The sequence below is a fragment of the Lepidochelys kempii genome, chromosome 12 (assembly GCF_965140285.1).
Source record: "Lepidochelys kempii isolate rLepKem1 chromosome 12, rLepKem1.hap1, whole genome shotgun sequence".
Classification (NCBI taxonomy): Eukaryota; Metazoa; Chordata; order Testudines; family Cheloniidae; genus Lepidochelys; species Lepidochelys kempii.
The window spans coordinates 33,662,485-33,686,882 of record NC_136391.1 but is presented as its reverse complement, the minus strand read 5'-3'; the positions used below and the strand labels follow the sequence as shown (position 1 = coordinate 33,686,882).

General features: G+C 41.8%; 1 protein-coding gene across 7 annotated transcripts in view; it reads right to left on the bottom strand.

Annotated features, from left to right (window-relative positions):
• Positions 1-6,015: 6,015 nt before the first annotated feature.
• PLCG2 (phospholipase C gamma 2) overlaps positions 6,016-24,398 on the bottom strand; it is a 92,081-nt gene continuing 73,698 nt past the window's right edge. For 4 of the 7 annotated variants that reach the window (XM_073308054.1, XM_073308053.1, XM_073308052.1 and 1 more), the window contains 7 exons: positions 24,010-24,219; positions 22,273-22,418; positions 19,804-19,918; positions 17,894-18,061; positions 16,879-16,967; positions 12,729-12,913; positions 11,320-11,407 (listed from right to left, as the gene is read on the bottom strand). In XM_073308054.1, the coding sequence (XP_073164155.1) occupies positions 11,359-11,407; positions 12,729-12,913; positions 16,879-16,967; positions 17,894-18,061; positions 19,804-19,918; positions 22,273-22,418; positions 24,010-24,219 (962 nt within the window). In that variant the 3' untranslated portion in view covers positions 11,320-11,358. Of the gene's footprint in view, positions 11,408-12,728; positions 12,914-16,878; positions 16,968-17,893; positions 18,062-19,803; positions 19,919-22,272; positions 22,419-24,009; positions 24,220-24,398 lie in introns of those variants that run through there. The other 3 variants (XM_073308055.2, XM_073308058.1, XM_073308059.1) reach the window with 3 other exon arrangements.

The window sequence follows — 24,398 nt, the reverse complement described above, 5'->3', positions numbered from 1 at the left end:
GCAGAGAGTCATACACGGGGTGTGAAGTTCAATGATTGCAAATGGCATTTTGTTTTCAGTTATAGAGGCATGCTGCAAGGTGTATAACCAATTGTCTTCATTTGGCCTTTTTCACATTGAGAGAATTATATCCATGATCCTTGCTACTGAGAAGATTCCTGTACCCCTGTCCAAAGGAACTGTATTCTGAAAAGTTCATACATTGTCCCTTGGGGGGAGGGATAGCTCAGTGGTTTGAGCATTGGCCTGCTAAACCCAGGGTTGTGAGTTCAATCCTTGAGGGGGCCATTTAGGGATCTGGGGCAAAAATTGGGGATTGGTCCTGCTATGAGCAGGGGGTTGGACTAGATGACCTCCTGAGGTCCCTTCCAACCCTGGTATTCTATGGTTCACTCCTAGCCTTCGGTGCACTCAGACCTGACCAAAAATGAGCTGTGATCTAAGATAGAGGGATATACCTAAAGCTTCCTCATGTACAGAGGTGGTAAATTCACTCTAATTCCAATTCACACAGGGAATTTTTCCATTAGGATTAACATCAAAAAGGTTGAAATACGCTCGAGTGGTTAATCCCTGCACATTAGTCAATTTTGTCATACTAGATAAGATCTATGACCCTAATACCTCTTACTGTCACAGGAACAGTGAATTAGGTAGTGTGACAGGATCATTGGCTACTCTGATTATTGGTGGATTGGGAGTATACATGCTTGGGAGTATAAACCACCAGTTGGTGTCAAGATCTTGCTTGAGAATTTGTACCACGTGAGTTACTTTTGGTCATCTCATAATGATCTGGCACACTGGTGTTAAACAGAAAGCAAACATGTAGTAAATCCAATTTATCTAGGAAATCTGTTAGTTCTAACCCTTACAACTAGTCTTCAGGTTCTGCAACTCTAATAGATCTAGTAGAAGGTTTGATGATTTGCAAACTAACATTGGTGCAGCCATCTTTTCATTCAGAGGCCAAATTCATCTCTGGTATTGAATTAAGTAGAGTTACATTACAGAAGAATTTGACTCACAGTGGGTGGATTTGCTATTGACCAAGCAGTGTGCTTACAAGGGGAAAAAAATTAAACACGGAACTAGAAGTTTTGGGGGTGCTTTTATGGGTTAAAGGTATTAGATGTGTAATGTCTTATTCTGGAACACACTTCTATACAGTAGGCTAATCTGTAGCAATTACTATTAAAGTGCTTGAAGAAGCTCACGTTTCTAGATTTTTCCAACTATAAAAAATGCTTATTTAAAATGAAGGAGTTGGTTCAAGTGTTAAGTAGCTGAGGGCCTCAGTATTATCAAGCAGTTAAACACCATTCCATCAACTGCCCTTGGCTAACAATTATTTTTGTGTTCCATTGTTATTCAAGCTTCTAAAAATACTATTACAATAATTTCCTTAACATGTAGTATCACCCCAAAAGGACTTCATGTTTTTATATGAGGAGCTATGAACATTTTATATTATGAAACTTTGAATTCCACTCACAGCAGCCTTTTTAAGTAGACTATTTTTCAGTTTACGACACGGGGGAAATACTGATACGTTTTAGCATCCATAATTTTGGGAACAACAATTTTGTTCCTGCCCTTTATGTTGACAAGTCAAATTCACACTTGGTTTTTTATCTAAATTTTAAATAGTCTCATTTTGACATTGGAGCTACCCTAATTCTGATGTTTAAAAGAAATTCCCCAGCAATTTAAGTTCAGTCTGCCTGACAGCCTTAGTTCTTGCTGCCTAGCCTGCAGTTCTGAGCTTATATAGAACTCCAGCTCTGAGGGGAAGGTGGATGGCTAGCGGAAATACACAGAGGCAACTCTTGAACAACACACACAGTCCATAACCTCCCTTCTTCAAGAGCCAGTACTCCACCTGGGGGATGGTGGCTGAGGAGTTCTTAGCTAAACACAAGTTGTAGCACCGCTCTTCCAAACTGGGCATCTGAGGAGCAGCATGTGATGAAAGTGTGCATCAAACTTGAAGTTGCTGCTTTGCTTAACTCCACCAGGGGGCACCTGCCTAAGCCAGGCCACTGGGGCTGCAACAGCTCCCATGGAATGGGTGTTTAAACTAAGGGGTACTGGTTTCCTAGCTGAGATGCAGCAGGGTTCTATACATCTCCTAATCCATGACCTTCAAGGGTCAGAGTATAAAGGAGAAAGACGGCACTTCCTCTTTTTCTTATGCCCCTCTTATTGATTCTCTCTTCTTACTTTTACCTTGACAGGCATCTGTAAGGACTTGCTGTGCCAAGACAGACATTGGCAGCAGAGGATATGTCTGGAATTGGTGCCAGTGGTTACTATGCCAAATGAAGAGTAGGCACTGAGGGGAGTTCTTCCTGCATTGTCACAAAGGCTATTGTGCCTAAATATGCTGTACTGGTTTGCTCTTCACTGCCACTTTCAAATTAACTAGCGCCAGGCAATGCCAGATAAGGGATTCATTCTTAGTGGAAGATCAAAGAGATTCCAGTCTTGGGCCCATGATAGAAGGCAGCACTGAGGCCAACGCAGCAAATAAGTCGTGCCCTGTGTTTGAGGACCTTGGCTCAGAGCAGACAATGAAAACCTGTGTGTTTATAATGCCTCAACAACAGCTTTGCTGGGAACCTCAGGGAGATGTGCCAACATCTTGAGTGAAAAGATTAACCCGTGACAATATTTCTGATGAGCAAAAAGGCCTGGATGGCTGTATGGATAAAGATTATGTAGAGCACTGGATTGCTTTTAGCCATTACTTATAAGAGCAGGCCTGGATCACTTAAACTAGATTATTTGCAAGAGTAAGGGCTCTGGGATCATCCAGGACAAGCAAAACTGTGAGGAAGGTAGTTTTTTCATGCAGTGAGACAAAATGCACACAAACCAAAGAAAAATAACCCCAAAAGCACATGATTTGCTCCAGGAGCCTCTCCCCAGTGCCTGACCTGCCTATGGAGCTCAGCTGGACACAGGAGAACTGCACAGAAGCAAGCAGGATGCAGGAGGAATCATTCTCTGCTCATCCACGGAGCTGGTCCATAGCCATTACTCCCTCCTGCTCCCTGCAGGTGGAAGGACATGTGGATCCACGAAATGGCAGATCCTTTAGCTCCAGACCCTTTTCCTGAGACAGCATGCACAGGGAGGAACACACCTTCTTCCCAGCCCCCAAAATAGCCTGCTCACCCACTCCCAAAACTAGTTAGCTGTATGTGAGTAATATGGGGATAATGATGCTGATCTCCCTTTGTACAGCACTTTGAGATCTATGGATGAAAAGCACTGTATACGCTAGTCCATACTAGATCAGCATTTGGTATTGTCAATAATTCTTCTGTCTTCCAGCTCTTCCTAGTAAATAGAACAAAGGACTGGTGATAGAAAGGAGTGAGGGACACCTTGCCTCTTTCACTTTTCAAAATCAAAATAGGAAACCTGCAGCTTACTAAGAAAAATACTTTTAAACATCCCCAAAAATCAGCTGCAGATGTTCCATTTCCAGTGTTTTATAATGATCCTTTATCTAAGCCAGCTCCACATTTTTTTTTCCTTGTGCAACTGGGTAAAGATCATTAAGGTATTACTTTAACTCGCAGGCTATGCCACAAGGTTTCCAAAATTTAGTACACGCTTGGTGTTCCTGAATGTGAATTATCAAAAGTACAACTACAAATTGAAAGGTTTCAGAGGAACAGCCGTGTTAGTCTGTATTCGCAAAAAGAAAAGGAGGACTTGTGGCACCTTAGAGACTAACCAATTTATTTGAGCATGAGCTTTCGTGAGCTACAGCTCACTTCATCAGATGTTTACCGTGGAAACTGCAAGTCTGCTGCAGTTTCCACGGTAAACATCTGATGAAGTGAGCTGTAGCTCACGAAAGCTCATGCTCAAATAAATTGGTTAGTCTCTAAGGTGCCACAAGTCCTCCTTTTCTTTTTACAAATTGAAAATGTATCTATTGAAATTTTAGAAGAGATGCCATTAAAATTTCTAGTGCTCAAACTACGTCAACACTTGACATGTGTCCCTCCCTTCCTTCTCAAAACATCTTTAAAGAGTTGAAGTAGCGAGGCTGATATTTGTAAATAAGAAACTAACACACTAGAGATTCATTGAGAATTTATGGCAGCTCTTTAACCGGTCACAAAAGTAACAGATACCAATGAACACGCACACACTTACATATGCACATATATACTTATTTATTTAAAAAAAAATAAATTAAATTTCAATTATCTCCACCCCAGCTCCCAGAGAACTGACTGGGTTTTTACAGCCTCTGCTGCTAAAAAAAAAAAAAAAAAAAACAATGCATTTTCCTTCAAAAATGTTCATTATTTTCTAATTACTGAAAAAGTCCCCAAATTTTCAACAATACACTGGATTGTTTAATCTAACAATACGAAATGATCCTCAAGGAACATTATTCTAAGCGTGTCAGAAATCCTTATCTTTAGTAGCTCTGGGAGGTTTGTTTGATTCCAAGGACTAAGTGTACACTGAATCTGAAAGCAAGCTTCCCAGCCCAAGCCATGGTTGCTCCAAGCTCCAGCCCAAGCCGCGGCATCTACACAGCTATTTGTACAGAGCTAGTGTGAGCCCCACCAACATGAGTCTGTAGACCTGGGCTGGAAGGCTCAGGCCCAGATGCTTTGTAGACATGCCCATAAACACTGCTGTTACATAGGAGAAGAAAATCTTGGCTCCTGATGGGCTAAAATAGTCATGTGATGAGAATCAGTAAATTTCTACTATTTCTGAGGAGGTAAACAATATTCTGGCCTGGAACTAAGTCAACCAGTGAGATCACACATGGAAATAACTACATCCTAACTCAATCAGCTGAGGTCAATAAAAATTTCCCCTCAACTCATACTACAGTCAGTCAGACCACTGCCTCTTGATTGGTTCCAGAGTATTCAATAATGATCTTTTCTGAACCTCTGAATTCATCTCTCATTTGGAATGTTAGTTAAAAGAAACTGCAATATTAAAAAAATAGAATCATGGCCAAAATGGAGAAATTTCCAGATGTGTCTGAGGAAAACATTCAGAATGTATGTAACAAGCCACAGATGCAAATTTTCAGTCAGCCTCAACTTGGCCTCTAATTTGGCACATACACATATTCATAGATTTAAAGGCCAGCAGAGGCCATTAAGACCATCTAGTTTGACCTCCTGCGTGACCCCGGCTACACATTTCACCTGCATCACACAAAGTAACATGTAGCTGAACTAGAACTGATCTGTTAGAAAGACTTCCAGCCTTGATTGAAGGACCCCAAGTGACATAAAATTTACCACATGAGCAGGTAACTGGGCGCTCATGCAAATGGCATTTGCCTGTGTAATTAAGGAAATTGCATATGCAGAAATTTGTTCCCTAATTTAATGTCTGGTGAACATCAGGATTACTGTCCTTCCAAGTAGATACAGCCTTCAGTTTTGTCTTGGTAAGACTTCACCTCTAGGGTGAATAACATCTGACATACATCAATATCAACAGAATCATAACAGCCTCAAAGCCATGAGAGAATTGACATGGAGTTTACCCTGGCAAAGTATCCAGAGGCTTTTGGGTAAATGTGTTCTAACATAGAACACAAGAAATTAGGATAGAAAGAACTATTGCTCAATTTTGACAAGGCCTTGAATGTCTGCAAAATTGGTAATTCAACCCTTTTCCTTCCAGGTACAGTACAATATTTGGGAAGAGTGATTCTGGAAAAGTAGCTCACTGTAAAATGAGTTGAACTTAAACATACATTTAAGGGCTCTTCTCACAACCAGTTTAACATAGCACATGTGCAGAGAATCTTTGAAGTGTGGTGCAATGTGCTAATTCATAAACATTTACACAGCAGTAGTAGAGGGCAATATGATTCATCATACATATGCTGCTCTGTGGCAGCAATGCTTATAACAATGAGAGAAGCCAGGACAATTATGCCATGTGGACAATTTATGTCCAGAAGCCAGAGCTGATGTTTTTATTTAGTTTTGAATTTTTGGCAGAAAATTATTGGGATCTTGTCCAAGGAGAATCTCTCACTTCGGGGCTCTGGCAGTCATAACACTATATCCAAAATACTTCACTGAGAAATGAGAACACAGCATTGTCAGGGTGTTAATCTTACATATGGCTCGAGGAGCTGTTCAAAGTGTCTATTTTTTTTTTTTTTTTTAAGGGAGGTGGATTTCCTGTAAGAACAAACTTTTTGGGCACCTAGTGGTCTAGCATGCAAGGATTTCTGGAATTTTCGCTTTCCCGACCTGCCTGTTAATTGGCTGCCTGGCATTGTAGCAAACTCCCCCAGGGCAGCCCCTAGGCAATATGGTCTGTGGTGGTGATTTGGCAGGAAGCAGGATGGGGAAGAAATCTGAATCCACATGCAAAAAGTTCTTTTCCTTTAAGTCCCAAGCTGTGCATCCCAACTTCATTTGGGGACAGAATAGTTTTTCGACTTATCAGGAAGGAGAAGAGTAAACGTACTTTAACGTGCTACTCCTCTCTTATCTTTTGGATTTGGTACCTGGTATTTAATTTCCAAAAAATGTACAAGAGAAGCCTGCATCTTCAGGGAGCTTGTATGCAGAGGGAAATTCAAAACCCAACCCTAGTATTTCCTGACTCTCTGCTATAGCACTTTCATATGAAGATAAATGAGACAAGACTGTCTTTCTGGAGTAACTGAAACCTCAAGGGTGCTCCTTGAAATATCAGCTGTGAATGCATAGTGGAATCAATTAAATGAATTTTGAGATAGCAGATCAGCAGAAGTGGTGGCATGGGGAGCAAGGGAAACTGAAAATCGCTGAGGCAGTTCACTGTGCAATGAATTCCAAACGCAAACACGCTTTCAGTGGTGAGAGATCCAACATTACCTGTGTGTCACTTTAAGCCTTGGGCAATTACTTAGACAGAAGAAAAGAAGCTCTTCTGCACTTACCTGAAATGTACATTCAAACATACAGATTGCAAAACTCCACCCACATATGCATACTGTGACTAGTCATTTCTTATTAATGAGTAATGTGCTACTAACATGAAGAATCAATGCATACAAATATTAAGATGTTTGGTATCTGATACATCATCCAAACGCTTCTGCTGGTGGGATGGTGTTCCAAGAAGGAGGAGTGCTAGGCAGAGGCGGGCTCCACCTAATGAAGAGAGGGAAGAGCATCTTCGCAAGCAGGCTGGCTAACCTAGTGAGGAGGGCTTTAAACGAGGTTCACCGGGGGAAGGAGACCAAAGCCCTGAGGTAAGTGGGGAAGTGGGATACCGGGAAGAAGCACGAGCAGGAGCACGCGAGAGGGGAGGGCTCCTGCCTCATACTGAGAAAGAGGGACGATCAGTGAGTTATCTCAAGTGCCTATACACAAATGCAAGAAGCCTGGGAAACAAGTAGGGAGAACTGGAAGTCCTGGCACAGTCAAGGAATTATGATGTGATTGGAACAACAGAGACTTGGTAGGATAACTCACATAACTGGAGTACTGTCATGGATGGATATAAACTGTTCAGGAAGGACAGGCAGGGTAGAAAAGGTGGGGGAGTTGGATTGTATGTAAGGGAGCAGTATGACTGCTCAGAGCTCAAGTATGAATGCAGAAAAACCTGAGAGTCTCTGGATTAAGTTTAGAAGTGTGAGCAACAAGGGTGATGTCGTGGTGGGAGTCTGCTATAGACCACCGGACCAGGGGGATGAGGTAGATGAGGCTTTCTTCTGGCAACTCACGGAAGTCATTAGATCACAGACCCTGGTTCTCATGGGAGACTTCAATCACCCTGATATTTGCTGGGAGAGCAATACAGTGATGCACAAACAATCCAGGAAGTTTTTGGAAAGTGTAGGGGACAATTTCCTGGTGCAAGTGTTGGAGGAACCAACTAGGGGCAGAGCTCTTCTTGACCTGCTGCTCACAAACCGGGAAGAATTAGTAGAGGAAGCAAAAGTGGATGGGAACCTGGGAGGCAGTGACCATGAGATGGTCGAGTTCAGGATCCTGACATAGGGAAGAAAGGAGAGGAGCAGAATACGCACCCTGGACTTCAGAAAAGCAGACTTCGACTCCCTCAGGAACTGATGGGCAGGATCCCCTGGGAGAATAACATGACGGGGAAGGAGTCCAGGAGAGCTGGCTGTATTTTAAAGAATCCTTATTGAGGTTACAGGGACAAACCATCGCGATGCGTAGAAAGAATAGTAAATATGGCAGGCGACCAGCTTGGCTTGTCAGTGAAATCCTTGCTGATCTTAAAACACAAAAAAGAAGCTTACAAGAAGTGGAAGATTGGACAAATAACCAGGGAAGAGTATAAAAATATTGCTCGGGCATGCAGGAGTGAAATCAGGAAGGCCAAATCACACCTGGAGTTGCAGCTAGCAAGAGATGTTAAGAGTAACAAGAAGGGTTTCTTCAGGTATGTTAGCAACAAGAAGAAAGTCAAGGAAAATGTGGGCCCCTTACTGAATGAGGGAGACAACCTAGTGACAGAGGATGTGGAAAAAGCTAATGTACTCAATGCTTTTTTTGCCTCTGTCTTCACGAACAAGGTCAGTTCCCAGACTACTGCACTGGGCAGCACAGCACAGCATAGCATGGGGAGGAGGTGACCAGCACTCTGTGGAGAAAGAAGTGGTTCAGGACTATTTAGAAAAGCTGGACGCGCACAAGTCCATGGGGCCGGATGCGCTGCATCCGAGAGTGCTAAAGGAGTTGACGGATGTGATTGCAGAGCCATTGGCCATTATCTTTGAAAACTCATGGCGATCAGGGGAAGTCCCGGATGACTGGAAAAAGGCTAATGTAGTGCCCATCTTTAAAAAAGGGAAGAAGGAGGATCCTGGGAACCACAGGCCAGTCAGCCTCACCTGAGTCCCCGGAAAAATCATGGAGCAGGTCCTCAAGGAATCCATTCTGAAGCACTTAGAGGAGAAGAAAGTGATCAGGAACAGTCAGCATGGATTCACCAAGGGCAAGTCATGCCTGATTAACCTAACTGATTTCTATGACGAGATAACTGGCTCTGTGGATGAGAGGAAAGCAGTGGACGTGTTGTTCCTTGACTTTAGCAAAGCTTTTGACACAGTCTCCCACAGTATTCTTGCCAGCAAGTTAAAGAAGTATGGGCTGGATGTTCGGACTATAAGGTGGATAGAAAGCTGGCTGGATCGTCGGGCTCAACGGGTAGTGATCAATGGCTCCATATCTAGTTGGCAGCCGCTATCAAGTGGAGTGCCCCAAGGGTCGGTCCTCGGGCCAGTTTTGTTCAATATCTTCATAAATGATCTGGAGGAGGGTGTGGATTGCACCCTCAGCAAGTTTGCAGATGACACTAAACTGGGAGGAGAGGTAGATACGCTGGAGGGTAGGGATAGGATACAGAGGGACCTAGACAATTTAGAGGATTGGGCCAAAAGAAATCTGACGTGGTTCAATAAGAACAAGTGCGGAGTCCTGCACTTAGTACGGAAGAATCCCATGCACTGCTACAGACTAGGGACCAAATGGCTGGGCAGCAGTTCTGCAGAAAAGGACCTAGGGGTTACAGTGGAGGAGAAGCTGGATATGAGTCAACAGTGTGCCCTTGTTGCCAAGAAGGCCAATGGCATTTTGGGCTGTATAAGTAGGGGCATTGCCAGCAGATCGAGGGACGTGATTGTTCCCCTGTATTCGACATTGGTGTGGCCTCATCTGGAGTACTATGTCCAGTTTTGGGCCCCACACTACAAGAAGGATGTGGAAAAATTGGAAAATGTCCAGCAGGGGGCAACAAAAATGATTAGGGGACTGGAACACATGACTTATGAGGAGAGGCTGAGGGAACTGGGATTGTTTAGTCTGCGGAAGAGAAGAATGAGGGGGTTTCAAAGAGGATGGATCTCGACTGTTCTCAGTGGTAGCAGATGACAGAACGAGAAGTAATGGTCTCAAGTTGCAGTGGGGGAGGTTTAGGTTGGATATTAGGAAAAACTTTTTCACTAGGAGGGTGGTGAAACACTGGCATGCATTACCTAGGGCGGTGGTGGAATCTCCTTCCTTATAAGTTTTTAAGGTCAGGCTTGACAAAGCCCTGGCTGGGATGATTTAGTTGGGGACTGGTCCTGCTTTGAGCAGGGGGTTTGACTAGATGACCTCCTGAGATCCCTTCCAACCCTGATATTCTATGATTCTATGCTCTTGCAGAGAAACAAACTTGCTGATCTCATAGGTTTTTTTCCATCTATAACTTGTATGTTCCTACTAGTGACTGAAGCCATAAGGATAATGTATCTATCTGTATTTCTGCACAGTTATGTTATGGATTAAATATATTTTGGGTAAACAGACAACATTAAAAAAACCAAACAGCACTGATTGACATTATCTTGTAAGAAGGTCTGCAAGACTACAGATGGACAGTTTTCAAACAATTCATTTGTATGCAGATTAGCAGCTGGAAGGATGTGAGAAACGATGTTACACCGAAGTAAATTATCCAACTGGAGTTTAAAATACCTTTTCTTTCTCGCTCCTACCTTATGTATAAAAAATATTTTCTTGCACTGCCTTGACGGAGCTGATTTACGTGACACAAAATAATGTCGTATTTCTCTCTCTTTTTTTTTTAAAGCTTTTCACAGAATCCAACAAATAACCCATCTACAATCTTGGAGTACATTTAGTTTTAGAAAATTAACTCATTCACTGGCATTAAAAAATGTAACAAGAAACATCTATCAGAAGAAAATACAGCATAAAATATTCTGGGCAATGGATGGTTATGTGTGGGGGATACAATCTGCTGTATCTGATGTCACAATCATATTGTAAAAGTGCTTTTACAGCATGTAATAAATTAAACCCATTATCTGTCAATCATAAGGAGTCAGATTATTAATGTTGTGTGTGTGCAAATGGTTGTGAATGCCTAACTTGTGTCCTGTGCACACAAATACTGTAGATGATTTGTACTTGTACTTTGGGTATTCGTAAGGGTAAGTTAGCCCTGCACAAATGCATGCAAGTTGTCTGCACACCCTGTAGCTGTGAAAAGCTGACCCTTAGTTTCCTTCTTACTCTAAGGTTTGTGATACTGGATGCAAATAATGACTCGAATATGCAGAAAATCTAGCCTGCACTGTGTGTATGCTTTGTACAGAAGATAAATTAAACAACAATGAAAATAGTTCCTCCTACAAGAAAAATTAAGGAAACCCATCTTTCTTCTTAGTAAATTCAGCCTGATGAGACCTTCATTGAGTATGACGATCAGGGTAAATTAATGTCTCTTCCTGAATGGCTTTCTAAAAGGTGCACCAAAAGGAATAGCTTCTCTAGGAGTAGAATTTGCTGTTACTGACTTTCTTCTCCTTTAATCTTCAGGAAAAAGAAAATTCAAGTCAACAATTCTGCTAGGTATTCTAAGAAAAAATACAAAGGTCAACTCAGCAACTCTGTGTACTTCCATTTCTTTTCTTTAAATTAAAATGTAAACACAGTAACAGCATATATATGGCACTTCATATATTCAAAGCTTTGTACATATATTTTTTAAAAAGAGCCAAAAAATTCAAAGAACAATGTCATGGACATTCCCACAAAAATGCACACACAAACTACTTTCATAACTCTCTATTTGCATGCTGAAATGCTGGTCCTTCTAGGAATATCCATTTTCCCATCTTTAAATATTTGGTCCCCAAATATTCCAGTTTCCACCCAGTTTACTAAAAGGTAAGTGTCTCTTGGGGTGTGCTTATAATTATCACAACATATACTTACAGCACCTTCCATCCAGGAATCTCAAAAACACACCACACCCCAAGGAAGTGAGTAAATATCATCCCCACTGAACACAGAGATGCACCAGTACACAGAAATTATGTGGACTTATGAATAGAACTCATGAATCTCAACTCTCAGTCCTTTGCGCCTACCACTAGCCCATAATATTAACTCAGCTCAGCTCCCCACCTTCAGCTCTACCACAGACTCACAGGGTGACAGGATAGTTGCCAACTGGGTTTTCCTTGGATGAATGCCAGCAGCACCTTGCTCCTACTGACCAATCATAACCCTGGCTCTGCATTGAGCTGTGGCATTGGTCACTTCTCTGGTTCTAAAGAGACCTGAAAGACTGGCCTCTGATTGGCTGGGAGGAAAGGATTTGACCCCTCTCCCCGCTTTAGGCTGGGGGAGGAGCAAACATCCATTCAGGATCTCCTCCTGCTACAGGAAGGTCCTGTTCTCCCTGTACCCACCCATAAGCTGGGGCAAGGCTTAGGGCAAGGGGTCTTTTTTCCTTAGGATAGAGTCTGGGAATAACTGGCAATTCCATGTTGTCGCTAAGACTAACCATTGTGTTTTCATTGGTGTTTGAGTCAAACCGGAACTATGTTCTGGTCCCACATGTTCCAGTATGTTTATGTCACAATGCAGTCTTTATGGTGGGTAATTTATTTGGCTGTTTGAGCTGGATGGTAGGAAAGGGTCTAAGCTCCAAAGATTGTGGCATTCAGTGAGTCACTGGGACCAAGACACTCATCAGCATGGGCTGCTGGAGTCTGGTTCAGTGGAGGCTCAAACTCCCTTTACAAGAGTGAAGCATGGCTTCTAGTCCAAGCCAAGTGGGCCAGAAATTATCTTATCTTAATAAAGCTGAAGCCTTTGTGCCATACAGGACCCCTTAGATATGAGGACCCTTTTGGGGGACCCTGGGCAGAATAAAGAGGATCAACCTACCTCCTGCTGCATGTCTCTTGATACATTTGTAATTGGTTCTCATTCACACTGAATTCTTTTAGTAAGGCATCTCTGTTAGGGTTCCTTAAGTTCTGGTGGGTGTCATACAGGAAGAGCTGGTTGTTCAGCTCTGCCTGGCGCTTCCGAAGCTGCCGACATGATGAATAAAGCGCCTCTTCGCTTTCCTTCAAGAGAAAAAGAACACCAGAAACCAATTCAGCATCTTACACAAGCTATTCTTCCCTGATTTTTCTAAGTAGTAGTTTGTAAATTATTTTTTGTAAGACACATGTGGAAACAAAATAAATAACTGAGAAAACACTGAAAAAAAGAAGATGCTCATAAAAATAAGCTTTTAAAAAAGGTAAGGTGTTCAAACACCATGGTGATCAGTGAGAAATAAATGGATTACAGAGAAAGCATTTGATGACGTATACAGGTATGCTGAGGAAAGAAAGGGAGGAGGCTGTGTGTTACAATTGCAGTTACTTTATCTTCTAATAGTCTTGAAACACTGGAAAGACATTTTAATTTTTGAAGGTTATATCTGATAGAGCCCAGTATGCAAACACTACCAAGGATTGGGCTATTACTAAGTCTCATTGCTTCCAATGGAGTTTCTTATTAAGCTGCAAACGAAAGGTCAGATTCTTCAAACACCAAGCATTAAATGGGACCATTCATGGCCATCAGTACTATGGCTAAGGGGGCAGATTCTTCACTGGTGTAAGCTGTCATAGCTCTATTGACTTCACTGCAGCTATGACAGTTTACACCAGCGAAGTATCTGCTCCTTAGGATATGTCTAAACTGCAGCCAGGAATGAGCCTTCCAATCCCAGCAGATACACTTGGCTAGTGGGACTCAAGCTAGTACACTAAAAATAATGTCAGAGGTTGCAGCTCTGGCAGAGACTCAGGCTAGCCACCCAAGTTCAGACCCAGGGGGTCAGGTGGGCTGGAGACTTCAAGCTGCCACTCAAGCCACTAAGTCCACATTGCTATGTTTCGCACGCTAGCTTGAACTATGCTTGAGCGCGTCTGTTCACCAGGCTGAGGGGTCCCAGCTGCAGTGCAAGCTTATCCTTAATGTTTGCAGGATTAGGCCTTTAATTTGCATTTGTACTTGCATGTCATCTTCTAGAAAAAGGGCTCTCAAAATTCTTCACAAACAAACAGTTAGTAAACCACAATACCCCTTTGACACCGGGAGCCATTTATGGACTATTTTAAAACATTATGCACACGGGTAATCTCATCTGTGTAGTGCCCATCTGTGTAAATCTTGGCAGGACTGGGGTCTTAAGTTCCACACCAATATCAAAACATCCCACACCAACGAAGAAACATGCGACCAGTAAACAGAAGGCACTGTCACAGCAGACATACTAATAATCAAGCTCCTTTCACCCCTCAGCCCACTGGCTCCCCAGATGCCTAAGATAATGGATGAGCTTCGCAACATGCTTACCAGGTTAACAAACTGTAAAATCAAGGATACACATACACACACGCACACCATCCCCCTGCACTACAGCTGATACCGTGCTGCAGCTCCCTCTCTGGGGATGTCAAGGAGCTGAAGCACAACCTCTCTGCTCTACCCTACATAGTACGCATTTTAAAAATATGAAATAAAGGGTCTCATTTTTAAAGGGGACCAAGCTTGCCTCCTTCAGTCATAAATGAGGACATGCAAATGGCCAATTGCTGACCACTTAGACAGCTACATGCCCTCATTTATTCTCACAAGTAACTGTATCCACCAACGCTGGATTTGAAAAGTAAGATTGAAGTGGACACTTTGGGAATTTCTGTTAAAAACACAAATGCCAGCTAAACTGATGATAATCTGAAAATGCTTCAAAAACAGTCATACTTTTGACAGCAAGTAAATCAAATTTGCAAGCAAATAAGACATGCTTCTAAATTTAAAAACTTTCTTAATACACTTACATTTCTAGACTATATGGAAAGACTCCAGTTAATTTCAATAGGAACTGGATAAGGGCTGACATGATAAAGATGCAAATATGTTATAACAGTGTATAAATTATGTCTCAACAAATTTCAAAACCATCTGCAAGACCTTTCATAATGTTAGATTGCCTCTCCAAGTGTATGCAGGTGGGGTTTCTGTATAAATAGATCTGTTATTAAATTATAACATTTTATGGAGGATTTTCTTTAAAAGCAGCGTAACAGATGGAAAATACCTTGATCGTTTTTATGATGCTTCTAGGTTGGTTTGGCAAAGGTTCTAAAAGTTTTATGACCATGGCAAGTCTTTGTTCACTATAGACTGTCCAAAAAAAAAAAATCTTTAAAATTTCTCCCACCACTGAATCAGCATCCTGAGGTTTCATCACTGTAAATATACATTTGCGCTGCATCTCAATTTTGGTTTACCAAGCTGGAAGAAAGGGGACTGAGGCTGGGAGATGTGCTATAGTCAAAGGACTTATTGCTGAGAAGGTTGAGAGGTGCACGGCTGCTATGAACAACACTTTAAAAGACACCACTGCCCCAGGCAAATAATGAGTTGGATTTTTTGAAGAAAATCCCAGACACCAGGGATTCTCAGCATATTTACATATTGAACATGGATATCACTTTGTAAAGCACTGAGTCACTATCGGTGGAGGGATTTGTAGGAGGTGGCAACAACAAAGTCCTATCTAGCCTTCTATGCCAGGCTCATCCCCATGGGATTTGAGACCTTATGTGTTTAAAAACTCTTTTTTAAAGGATATACATTTTATTTATATACACAAGTCTCATATTATGACCCTCTCCCCCCTTGCGATCCCTCACCTTTGACCCCTTTTTTTCCTTGGGACCCTTCCTTCCCCCTCATGATCCTGACCTCTTATTTTCCCTCAGACCCCCGCTCATTGCAACTCCTCTTTTCTCTCCCTTCTCCAGTGGGTAATGGAAAGCTACAATGGCTGCCAAGAAGCTGACAGGATTGCATACAGTCATTGCATAGGGGGTCTCGTGAGACTTTCTGCACAACTTGGAAAAGAGTGTTTCCCAACTCCTCCAAGTCTGCTGCTTCTCCTGTGAAACTGAGCATGTCTGTAAATGCAATACCTTCCAGTTCAGTGTCTACATAGCTGCAGGACTAAATCCCTCCAGAAACCCAGTGACTTACTGATGAGAAGCACATAGTGTTCTGCTGTAAGAAATGCAGTGGCCAGATTCTGGTGTCAGTTACAGCAGCTTGTGTTTGGAGTCACTCCATCAACTCCAGTGGGCTTACACCAACATAAAGCAGAAACAGAGTATTTTTTCCTCTGAAATTTGCAGTATGTGGGAGATCACCTTGACTCCCTAGCATCTCACTTGTTTCATAGAGTGTCTATCAAGCCTGGAGAATTGTGACTTGAAAATTTGGAAAGTGGAAAGAGCACTAACTAGACAAGATGGGTCTGGTTTAAAGTACTGTATGCAATAACTTTGGGTATCAATAGTAATTAACTGCGTGTGGCTCACCCACCTGCCTGGCTGATTCCATTCCTAACGATTTGTAATTTTTTTCCAAGAAGAGGATTATGTGCACACAAAATTATAGTGGTTCAAACAGATGTTCTGTGAAGGCTTAAAATGAGGCAGGTTTATCTGCAATGGGATCCAGTGCTGGGTCTCTGTTTTTTATGAAATATTGGCAATTATTGTTTTTACTTTTGCTCTTTGGCAAAGCCTTCTATTTTTCCCATAGATAGATTCTGAAGACTGGAGAAGGAATATATTCTGTCCTGAGTATCTACTGCCAAGTGCGGCTTCAATATTAGTGAGTCTCACCTCCAAGAAGGGCATAAAAGCTTGAGAAGAGCTCTTTCCTACTGCCAGAGAATTAAATTCTAGCCGGTTTTATTCAAATCAAGGAGGCCAGCGGCAATGCTGCTGTGTGAGCAGAACACTCTTTAAAAGAGTGAGACATCTCTCCACCCAGATAGCGAGCAACTGAATTCTGGTTAATGAACATTCAGGAACCAGTGTGAAAGATTTAAGGGTCACACAATATCAGGCAGAAATATATGAGCGAACTATCACCTCTTAGTTACCACAAAGGACTCACTGACCCATGCTTTGGGCGTAGCGGAAGTGATGAGGAAAGTGTAACACACAGGAAGTGGCTTTGCACTTACCAGAACTTGCTGCATTTCACAGAAAACCAGAAGGGAAGCCAGCTCTGTATCTTCACTGTAACCATTTTTGAGAGGTACTGACCTAAAACCTGGGGAGAAGGTACACAGAGGTAATTAAAGTAAGGAGGAAGGGTTGCTTGCAGTTGGGGGCAAGCATGTATGGGATTGGGTAGATCCTTCCATTCTGCTCACCTGCTCCATTCCTTGGAGCAGGCAGAGCTTTGAAGTTTACAAGGAAGCGGCAGGCAGAGATGGGGTGACGAAGTTTTCCCACAGCCCTGCAAATCAAACCAGGTCTGGAGAAATCAGAAGTTAACTCAAGGGATGCCCACATTTGGATCAGCTAAAAAAGCAAAGGTAGAACACAAGCAGAAGAATCTTAAGCAGTGATCTCTCCAGAACTCATTCTGGGCACACAATCACATTAATGAAACGGAGACTGTGGCAAAATGAATTAAATCACAGTAATCATTCCATAATCAAATCATTAGAAGGTAGGCACAAACACAGCACTGCTGATACTGTTACCTCTCCAAAATAAACCTATAACTGGGTGTTGAGCAGGGTGGAGAACATCGATCCTTTTTTGGCATTTGCTCTCTCCTAATCGAGAGGGTCAGATTTAAATCTATCAGTCTCAAACTAGTGGGACCAAGAATGCAGGAGATGCCTTTACTTCCCACCGTGAAACTGATCATACTGCAGTAGTAGGTTGTTCCATACCCACTTTCTCGTTGCTGATACAACTTGTTCTGTGTAACCCTTTCCTCTTGCAGAAAGAATGAAAAACAATTTGGTGGTGGGCGATTCATTTAAAAGATTATTTTCAACACGCCGGACATCCTTGTTCAGAGCGAGGGTGTGGTATTTTCAGTTTAGAGTAGCTATCTCCCAAGGTGTGTTTCAGCTGGATGGGCCCTTTACTACCTAAGTTTTGAGAGCAAATGCGCAGTACTACCAGTTCTAAAGACCATGTTTCTTGCTTAACACTTTATGACACCCTATTGATCTTTACCTGATTTGATTCCTTTGATGGGAAAAGTGGCATGTGCTAAGAAGTTGGGGTCACTGAACATATCCTCCTCGTAAACAACGAAGCGCAGAAACGCTAGGTTAGGATCATAAATTTCAAACTTCACTTGCTCTGGACAGGGTACCCAAACTGGGTTAAGGCCATTGTCATCTGAAATGAAAAGAAAAAATTTTTGATATGATGCAATCACTTCCCTTTATGCACATACAAGTGTATATCCAAGGGCAGATGCTGGGATTATATATGAAGTCTGAAATTCCTTATCCCAGCTGTTTTTGTATGCCCACTCAAGAAGTTCTTGGGGGGAGGACAAATCTATTTTAAAAAATCTAAATTTAAATACATTTCTTCATATTTAATATATTTATATAAACAAACCTCCCTGGACATCTATTTTTAAAAGGGGAATTGCTTCCCACGAATTAATGAAAAACAAGCCCCAGGTCTGAGCTTAAAAACAGACACTAGCATGAAACATACTAAGTAGACAGATATGCACCTATCCAGTTTGCATACTCATTGGTGGAGTTTTGTGGGGTCATCTGCACGTGTGCTGGAGGCTGAAAATCTGGCTCTGAAGGTCGATACAAATACAAAATATAAAGGTCAAAATACTCTTCTCTGGGAAACACTGCAGTTTCCCCTACTGGTGCAGCTCTCTACTGAACATTCTGAACTCATTCCACACCCAGAATTTTGCACGGCCTCATCTGTCACAGAGAAACAGCAGTGCATCTAGAAATGCCAAAATCAGGCACTAAAATAGACAGCCAATCACATGGCTTAAAGTAAGAAAAATCGTGGAGTAGGACCCTCACATTTAAAATCCTTACCCCGGTTTGGCTTTTAGTGTAACTCTGGCCCACACAGATACATTTAGTAAATGAACCTCATTTGCACACACAGCTCCATGAGATCAATGGGGTATTTCCTTGACTTTATTGGGCTCTGGATCAAGACGATAACACTTTGCATGCTCCATAGCTGTATTACCGCCCTTCTTGTCCAAGATATCGCCAAAGAAATGATCTAATCTTTGAACTCAAACCTAAATATAATAGCCTCAGGACTTAGAATCTTTCTGTTTGGAGTGCACCTTCAGAAACTGACTAGCATCTTCAAAAAGACAAGGTGGGTGAGGTAATATCTTTTATTGGACCAACTTCTGTTGGTGAAAGAGACAAGCTTTCAAGCTACACAGAGCTCTGAACACTGCATCTAGCATCTTCAGAGACACTTTCAACTTACCAAGCAATTTTAAAATATGGAAATTACACATAGTCAGAAACTTAACAGAAATGCACATTATGAACCTAACACAGTTTAACACTTGCATGTTTCTCTGCCTGAATTTGACACAAAGTGAAGGTTCTAAAATTAATTGGTTCTGAGGCAAGCACTAGCCTACTAATACATGATCACCAGTTAAGAGCAATAAAGTCACCTTATCCTTCTGGTCTATGATATTTGTAAATTATAGATAAGGAAAAGATTATTTCATGGAAGTCACGAATTTTGTGACTTTCAGAGACCTCCGTGACATTTTCCACTTCAGCACTGGGGTTGTGGGGAGACCCTGCAGCTCCGAGGCACTGCATGCAGCAGGTGCTGGTCACCCCGCCCCACAGCAAGGCTCCCGCCCTCCCTCCCGCTCAATTGTCCACCGGTCAACCCTCTACCCATTATTTTTAGTAAAAGTCGGACAAGTCACAAGCTTCTGTAAATTTCTGTTTATTACCCGCAGCCTGTCCATGACTTTTACTAAAAATAATCATGACAAAATTTTAACCTTAATTATAGATAGCATGCATGATGGATGTCCTCTACCAATTTTATTTAGTGCACTGCAAATATAACTCCACTCCCACCCAGAAAGTTGTGCAGATACTCACTCACAACTGTTGTCTTGAACTTGCTATTATCACATTCGGCCCCACAAATCTCCACCTCTACAAATGGACAGGCAATGCTTCTGCCGGGTTTAGGCAGATGGCGAGCACCTAAAACCTATAAACGGACAATAGGTTATACCAGTATTTGAAAAAAAACTTGGCACTGCATTTTACCACTGCTAGTGGTCTACAGAACTATTAAACAGTGCCACTGAAAAAGGCAACTATTTTTCTTATCAAATAGTCCTCAAGAGAGCACGCATATATGCCCTTTCTCTCCTGGACAGATGGATGTGTGTAGAAATATATATATTTACAAACACACACAAGTATCACTGGCACAGGTAACTACACTTATAGTTAAGATTGCCCTACACTTTCCAATGTAAAATCCTGTTTTCAGTTGCTTATAACTTTGCATAACTCCAAGCTTGAACGATTCAAGCTAAAATTTTCCATGCTGAGTATCTGCCTCAGGCTGATGGGGAAGAGTGGCTTGTTTGTTTATTTTTAATTTTCAGCTAAAATGGTTCAGCCATTTCCGAAATGAGATTAGAGAAAAATAGGATATTTGGTCTGCGGTGGGAGGGGGAAGGGGAGGGAAACAAACAAAAAAACCCCTCTTATAACCATTTCATTAAGAAGCTCTAGCACCTCCACACTCTAGAGCAGGGACTTGAAATTTGGCAAGGGATTTCCCTGCTGTCAGGGAGGTGCCCATTGACATCCTTGTGAAGATACGTGCAAATATGGCCAAGTTATAAGCCTCCAAAAAAAATCACATGCTCAGAACAGACTTGTTAGAATTTAGCAGCTAAATTCTCCAGTGATTCTCTCTGTACTGGGCATGCTCCATCCCCTCACAGCTCTTATGTGCCAACTAGACTGTGCATGTGCCTTCCCTACAGTGAGTGAAGGGTTGCAGGGAGGCTGAGCAGGACTTTGCTTGCAATTGCTCTTCCCAGCTGCTAAGGGGCCACTGTGGCAGCAGACACAGAAACTGAGAGCAGGGAGGCTGTTCCTCCTGTGCTCTCAATACTTCCCTGCAGGCATCATGGTGTAGAAGGAGGAAGGTGCCTGACTCAAATGCAGAGGAGTGAAAAATGGATAAGAGGAAAGGGAGTGCACCTCAATCTTACCGAATGAGGTGAGATTCTGTGGAAAAAATAGTATGTGACTATATAATTAAAGACTGTACCTCAATGTATACACAAGGGGGTTGAATCAGAGTTGCACATGCAAACATAACTCTGGCATTTCCTGATTTGTGTGTGCTTATCTTTGCAATCTGAACATCTTTCAAGGTCGATTTTTTTGGATGCAATATATAGATACACACACAACCTCTTTTTCTTTCTTTCTCTCTTGCTCATATGCATTCAAGAGTCTGAATCAAATTTTCAATCCAGTTTTAAGTGGACCTCCATTCTTGCAAGCACAAATTATTTGAGGTGTAATCCGGCACAAGCAATTATTTGTGACCACAGTTCTGGTCACTTCCACATGCTGGTCAATGAATGCACTTGTAAATGCATGTCAATGAATGCACTTGACAAACATTTAAGTGACCTAAATCATGAGCATAAATAAGTATGGGTACAAAAATGTGTCTGCAAAAATGGAGAACTGTGTCTGAAAATTCAGCTCTGTATACCACACTTTCACAGAACATACAGAAGATGCCTCACTTCAAATGCCACAGTTCCACTCTCAAGATGACGAGATAATAGTGAGGTTCTGTACTCTTTTAGCACTTCTTACATTTTTTAAAAAGCACTTGTTCTTTTGCTTTACTTTTATAGCCCGTGTCTGCATCCAAACTGCAGTGAGAAGTGGTTACAGTGTGTTTGTTCCTTACCATCATTTCTCATAAAACATATGCTATTTTGGAAGACGTCTCTCTTACTGAATAGCAGCTGAGAACACAAACAAGTTCAGCTTACAGATGGTGCCAGGACCCACTGTAGTGTAATTTTCAAACAAGAAACTCTTTTTCTTAATGAAAAATGAGATTCAGAAAGGATGAAGTGAACCAAAATAGCTGCATTTTCCCCTATCGTGTTAAAGCTAATTTTTTTCTTAGTTTCTTTTTTTCATTATAAAAACCTATTTCTGTCAAATTGGAAACCTGCTGAACTAATAACTCTGTTGCTAACCAGTCTCTAATCGGATCTTTCTAATGAGAACTAAGGTGGGGTTCAATGTAAGTTGATTTGATTTGATTTTGAATAGTCACCATATGCATTCCATTTTTTTCTGTTCTATATTCATTGACGTGACAGAGAGAAACTTATTTCATTTCAGGGAAAGTAGCAGAATTAGTTTTATTCCTAAAACACTGACATTTAAATAAAGTATGTTTTGATAATTGTCACAGCTCTTGCTCTGAAAATATAATAGTTTTATTTGTAGTGAGTCATATAGACCTTTACTACTAGTAAGAATATATTTACAAAAGAAAACATTTACCCTCACTGTCAAAAGCATCTGCAGTTTCCTCTTTGATTCACTTGGCATTGGGTCATAGTCCTCATTTCGCATGCTTTCTGGCTGCAGAATGTATCCAGTCCGTCCATTAAGTGAAAACAAGGCATGGTTTATTTGCATGTATTTATCTAGGGAAAGAATGAAATAGCCATGACAGTAGAGTTCCCATTTTATTAAATCCAAAAGGACGACAAAGTATCAATTTGATGGCTCTTTAGTGCCATTCCCACTGGTTGCCACTTTCACAAAGACTAGGTGATGACTAACGTTTCACTTCAGTAATTAGAACTGATTGTCATTGGTCCACTGATTAGAAATCTAAAAGAGACACTTGGATTCACACTGAACTTCATATCAAAGCCAAGAGAAAATTCTGTCAAACCAGAAATGTTGTGAATTTCCAATTCAAACACATTTTCCCTTGCCAGTGAACTGGTCAAAATATCAATATAGTAACAAATACAAGCTGATATCGCTAGAGCTGTGCAAAGGGAAAAAGCTACTTTCAGAAAACATCTTGAGGTTTTGAAAGGAACAAAAATGGAACATTTCAAAATTCCCCATGAAAGAAAATTCTGCAATTTTTTTCCATGTCAATCAAAACATTTCATTTTGACAAAATTGAAATATTTCGTTTAGATTCTGATCTTTTAAAAATAGTTTTATGATCATACAAAATTAAGAAACAAAATGAAAGTGATCTCAAAATGAAAAAAAATCTATACAATTCATATCCAAAAATGTTAAAACAGGAAATGAAATTCTTGTGCACCTGACACAATTTCATGAAGTGTATCAATTTTAATGGTACTGTGTATTCTGACACCAAAATTTCTCCAACCAGCTCATCTAGTATCTCTTGATCATTAAATTGAGTTACTCAGTTAACACAACACAGTACAATGTGAAGTAAGCATAGGTGCCGACTCCGTGGGTGCTCCGGAGCTGGAGCACCCATGGGGAAAAATTAGTAGCTACTGTGCACCCACCGGCAGCCAAGCTCCTCTCCCCACCCTACCCCTCACCTCCTCCTCCACCTTCTCCCCTGAGTGAGCCGCATCCCTGCTCCTCTGCCTACCTCCCAGCGTTTGCTGCTGCCAAACAGCTGTTGGCAGTGTAGCAAGCTCTGGGAGGGAGGGGGGAGGAGCGGGAACGTGGTGCGCTCAGGGGAGGAGACAGGGCTGAGATGGGGATTTTGGGCAGAAGTTGGAATAGGGGCAGGGAGAGAGCGGGTGGAGCCGGGCCGGGGGAAAAGGGGGGGTCGAGCACCAACCGGCGCAAGTAGAAGTCGGCGCCTACGGAAGTAAGAGGGCCTGATCCTCAGCTGCTGTTAATCGGTGTCACTATCGAAATCAGTAGAGCTATGCTGATTTACACTTGTTGTGGTCGTACATGCCAGTCCAACACCCATTAAAGTTAAGAGAAAGACTCCACTATTTCAAAGGAGTTGGATCAGGTCCCACAAGTGAACTCTGCAGGGTGTATGGAGATGAATTTTCTGTGATATGCCCAAGTAGCCAATCCACAGAGTCACAAGCAAACAACTCATATAGTTTCAATCCTCTCAAGCACTCACATTCCTTCTTCCATCTATCTTCCTGTTTTCGTAAGATATCAACCACAATGTCCAGGGTGGTGGAGAAACTAGAGGGGGAACTTCTTAATGGTCAATTGAAAGAATGAAAAACAAATTAAAGCTCCTCTTTATGAGAATGTTACCTGGGGTCTGGAAATTAAGAGACACCATCTGGGCGCCACAAAACCAGAGGCGAAATGGGTCATAGTTAGATGAGTCAACCCTCTGTCCTTTAGGGTAGACCCGCGTCAGTCCCTTTTGGTTGTATTTCAACAGCTCACCAGGCTTCTGCCTGACAACACTTTCAGCTTTGTTTTCCACAAAAGAACGGACTTCTCTGAAATCAGGATTTTCTACACAGAAGGAGGGGAGGAGAAAAAGGCAAAAAAAGGAGAAAGAAACCACCATTTATTCTCCATTTCCACTGGAGCCTTGCTTTACCTCACCCTTTAACACAGAATAATTGACTTCTTGTTAATACACACACCGCAAGTTGAACATCAAGTCTGAAAATTAAAATAACCTGTCTGCC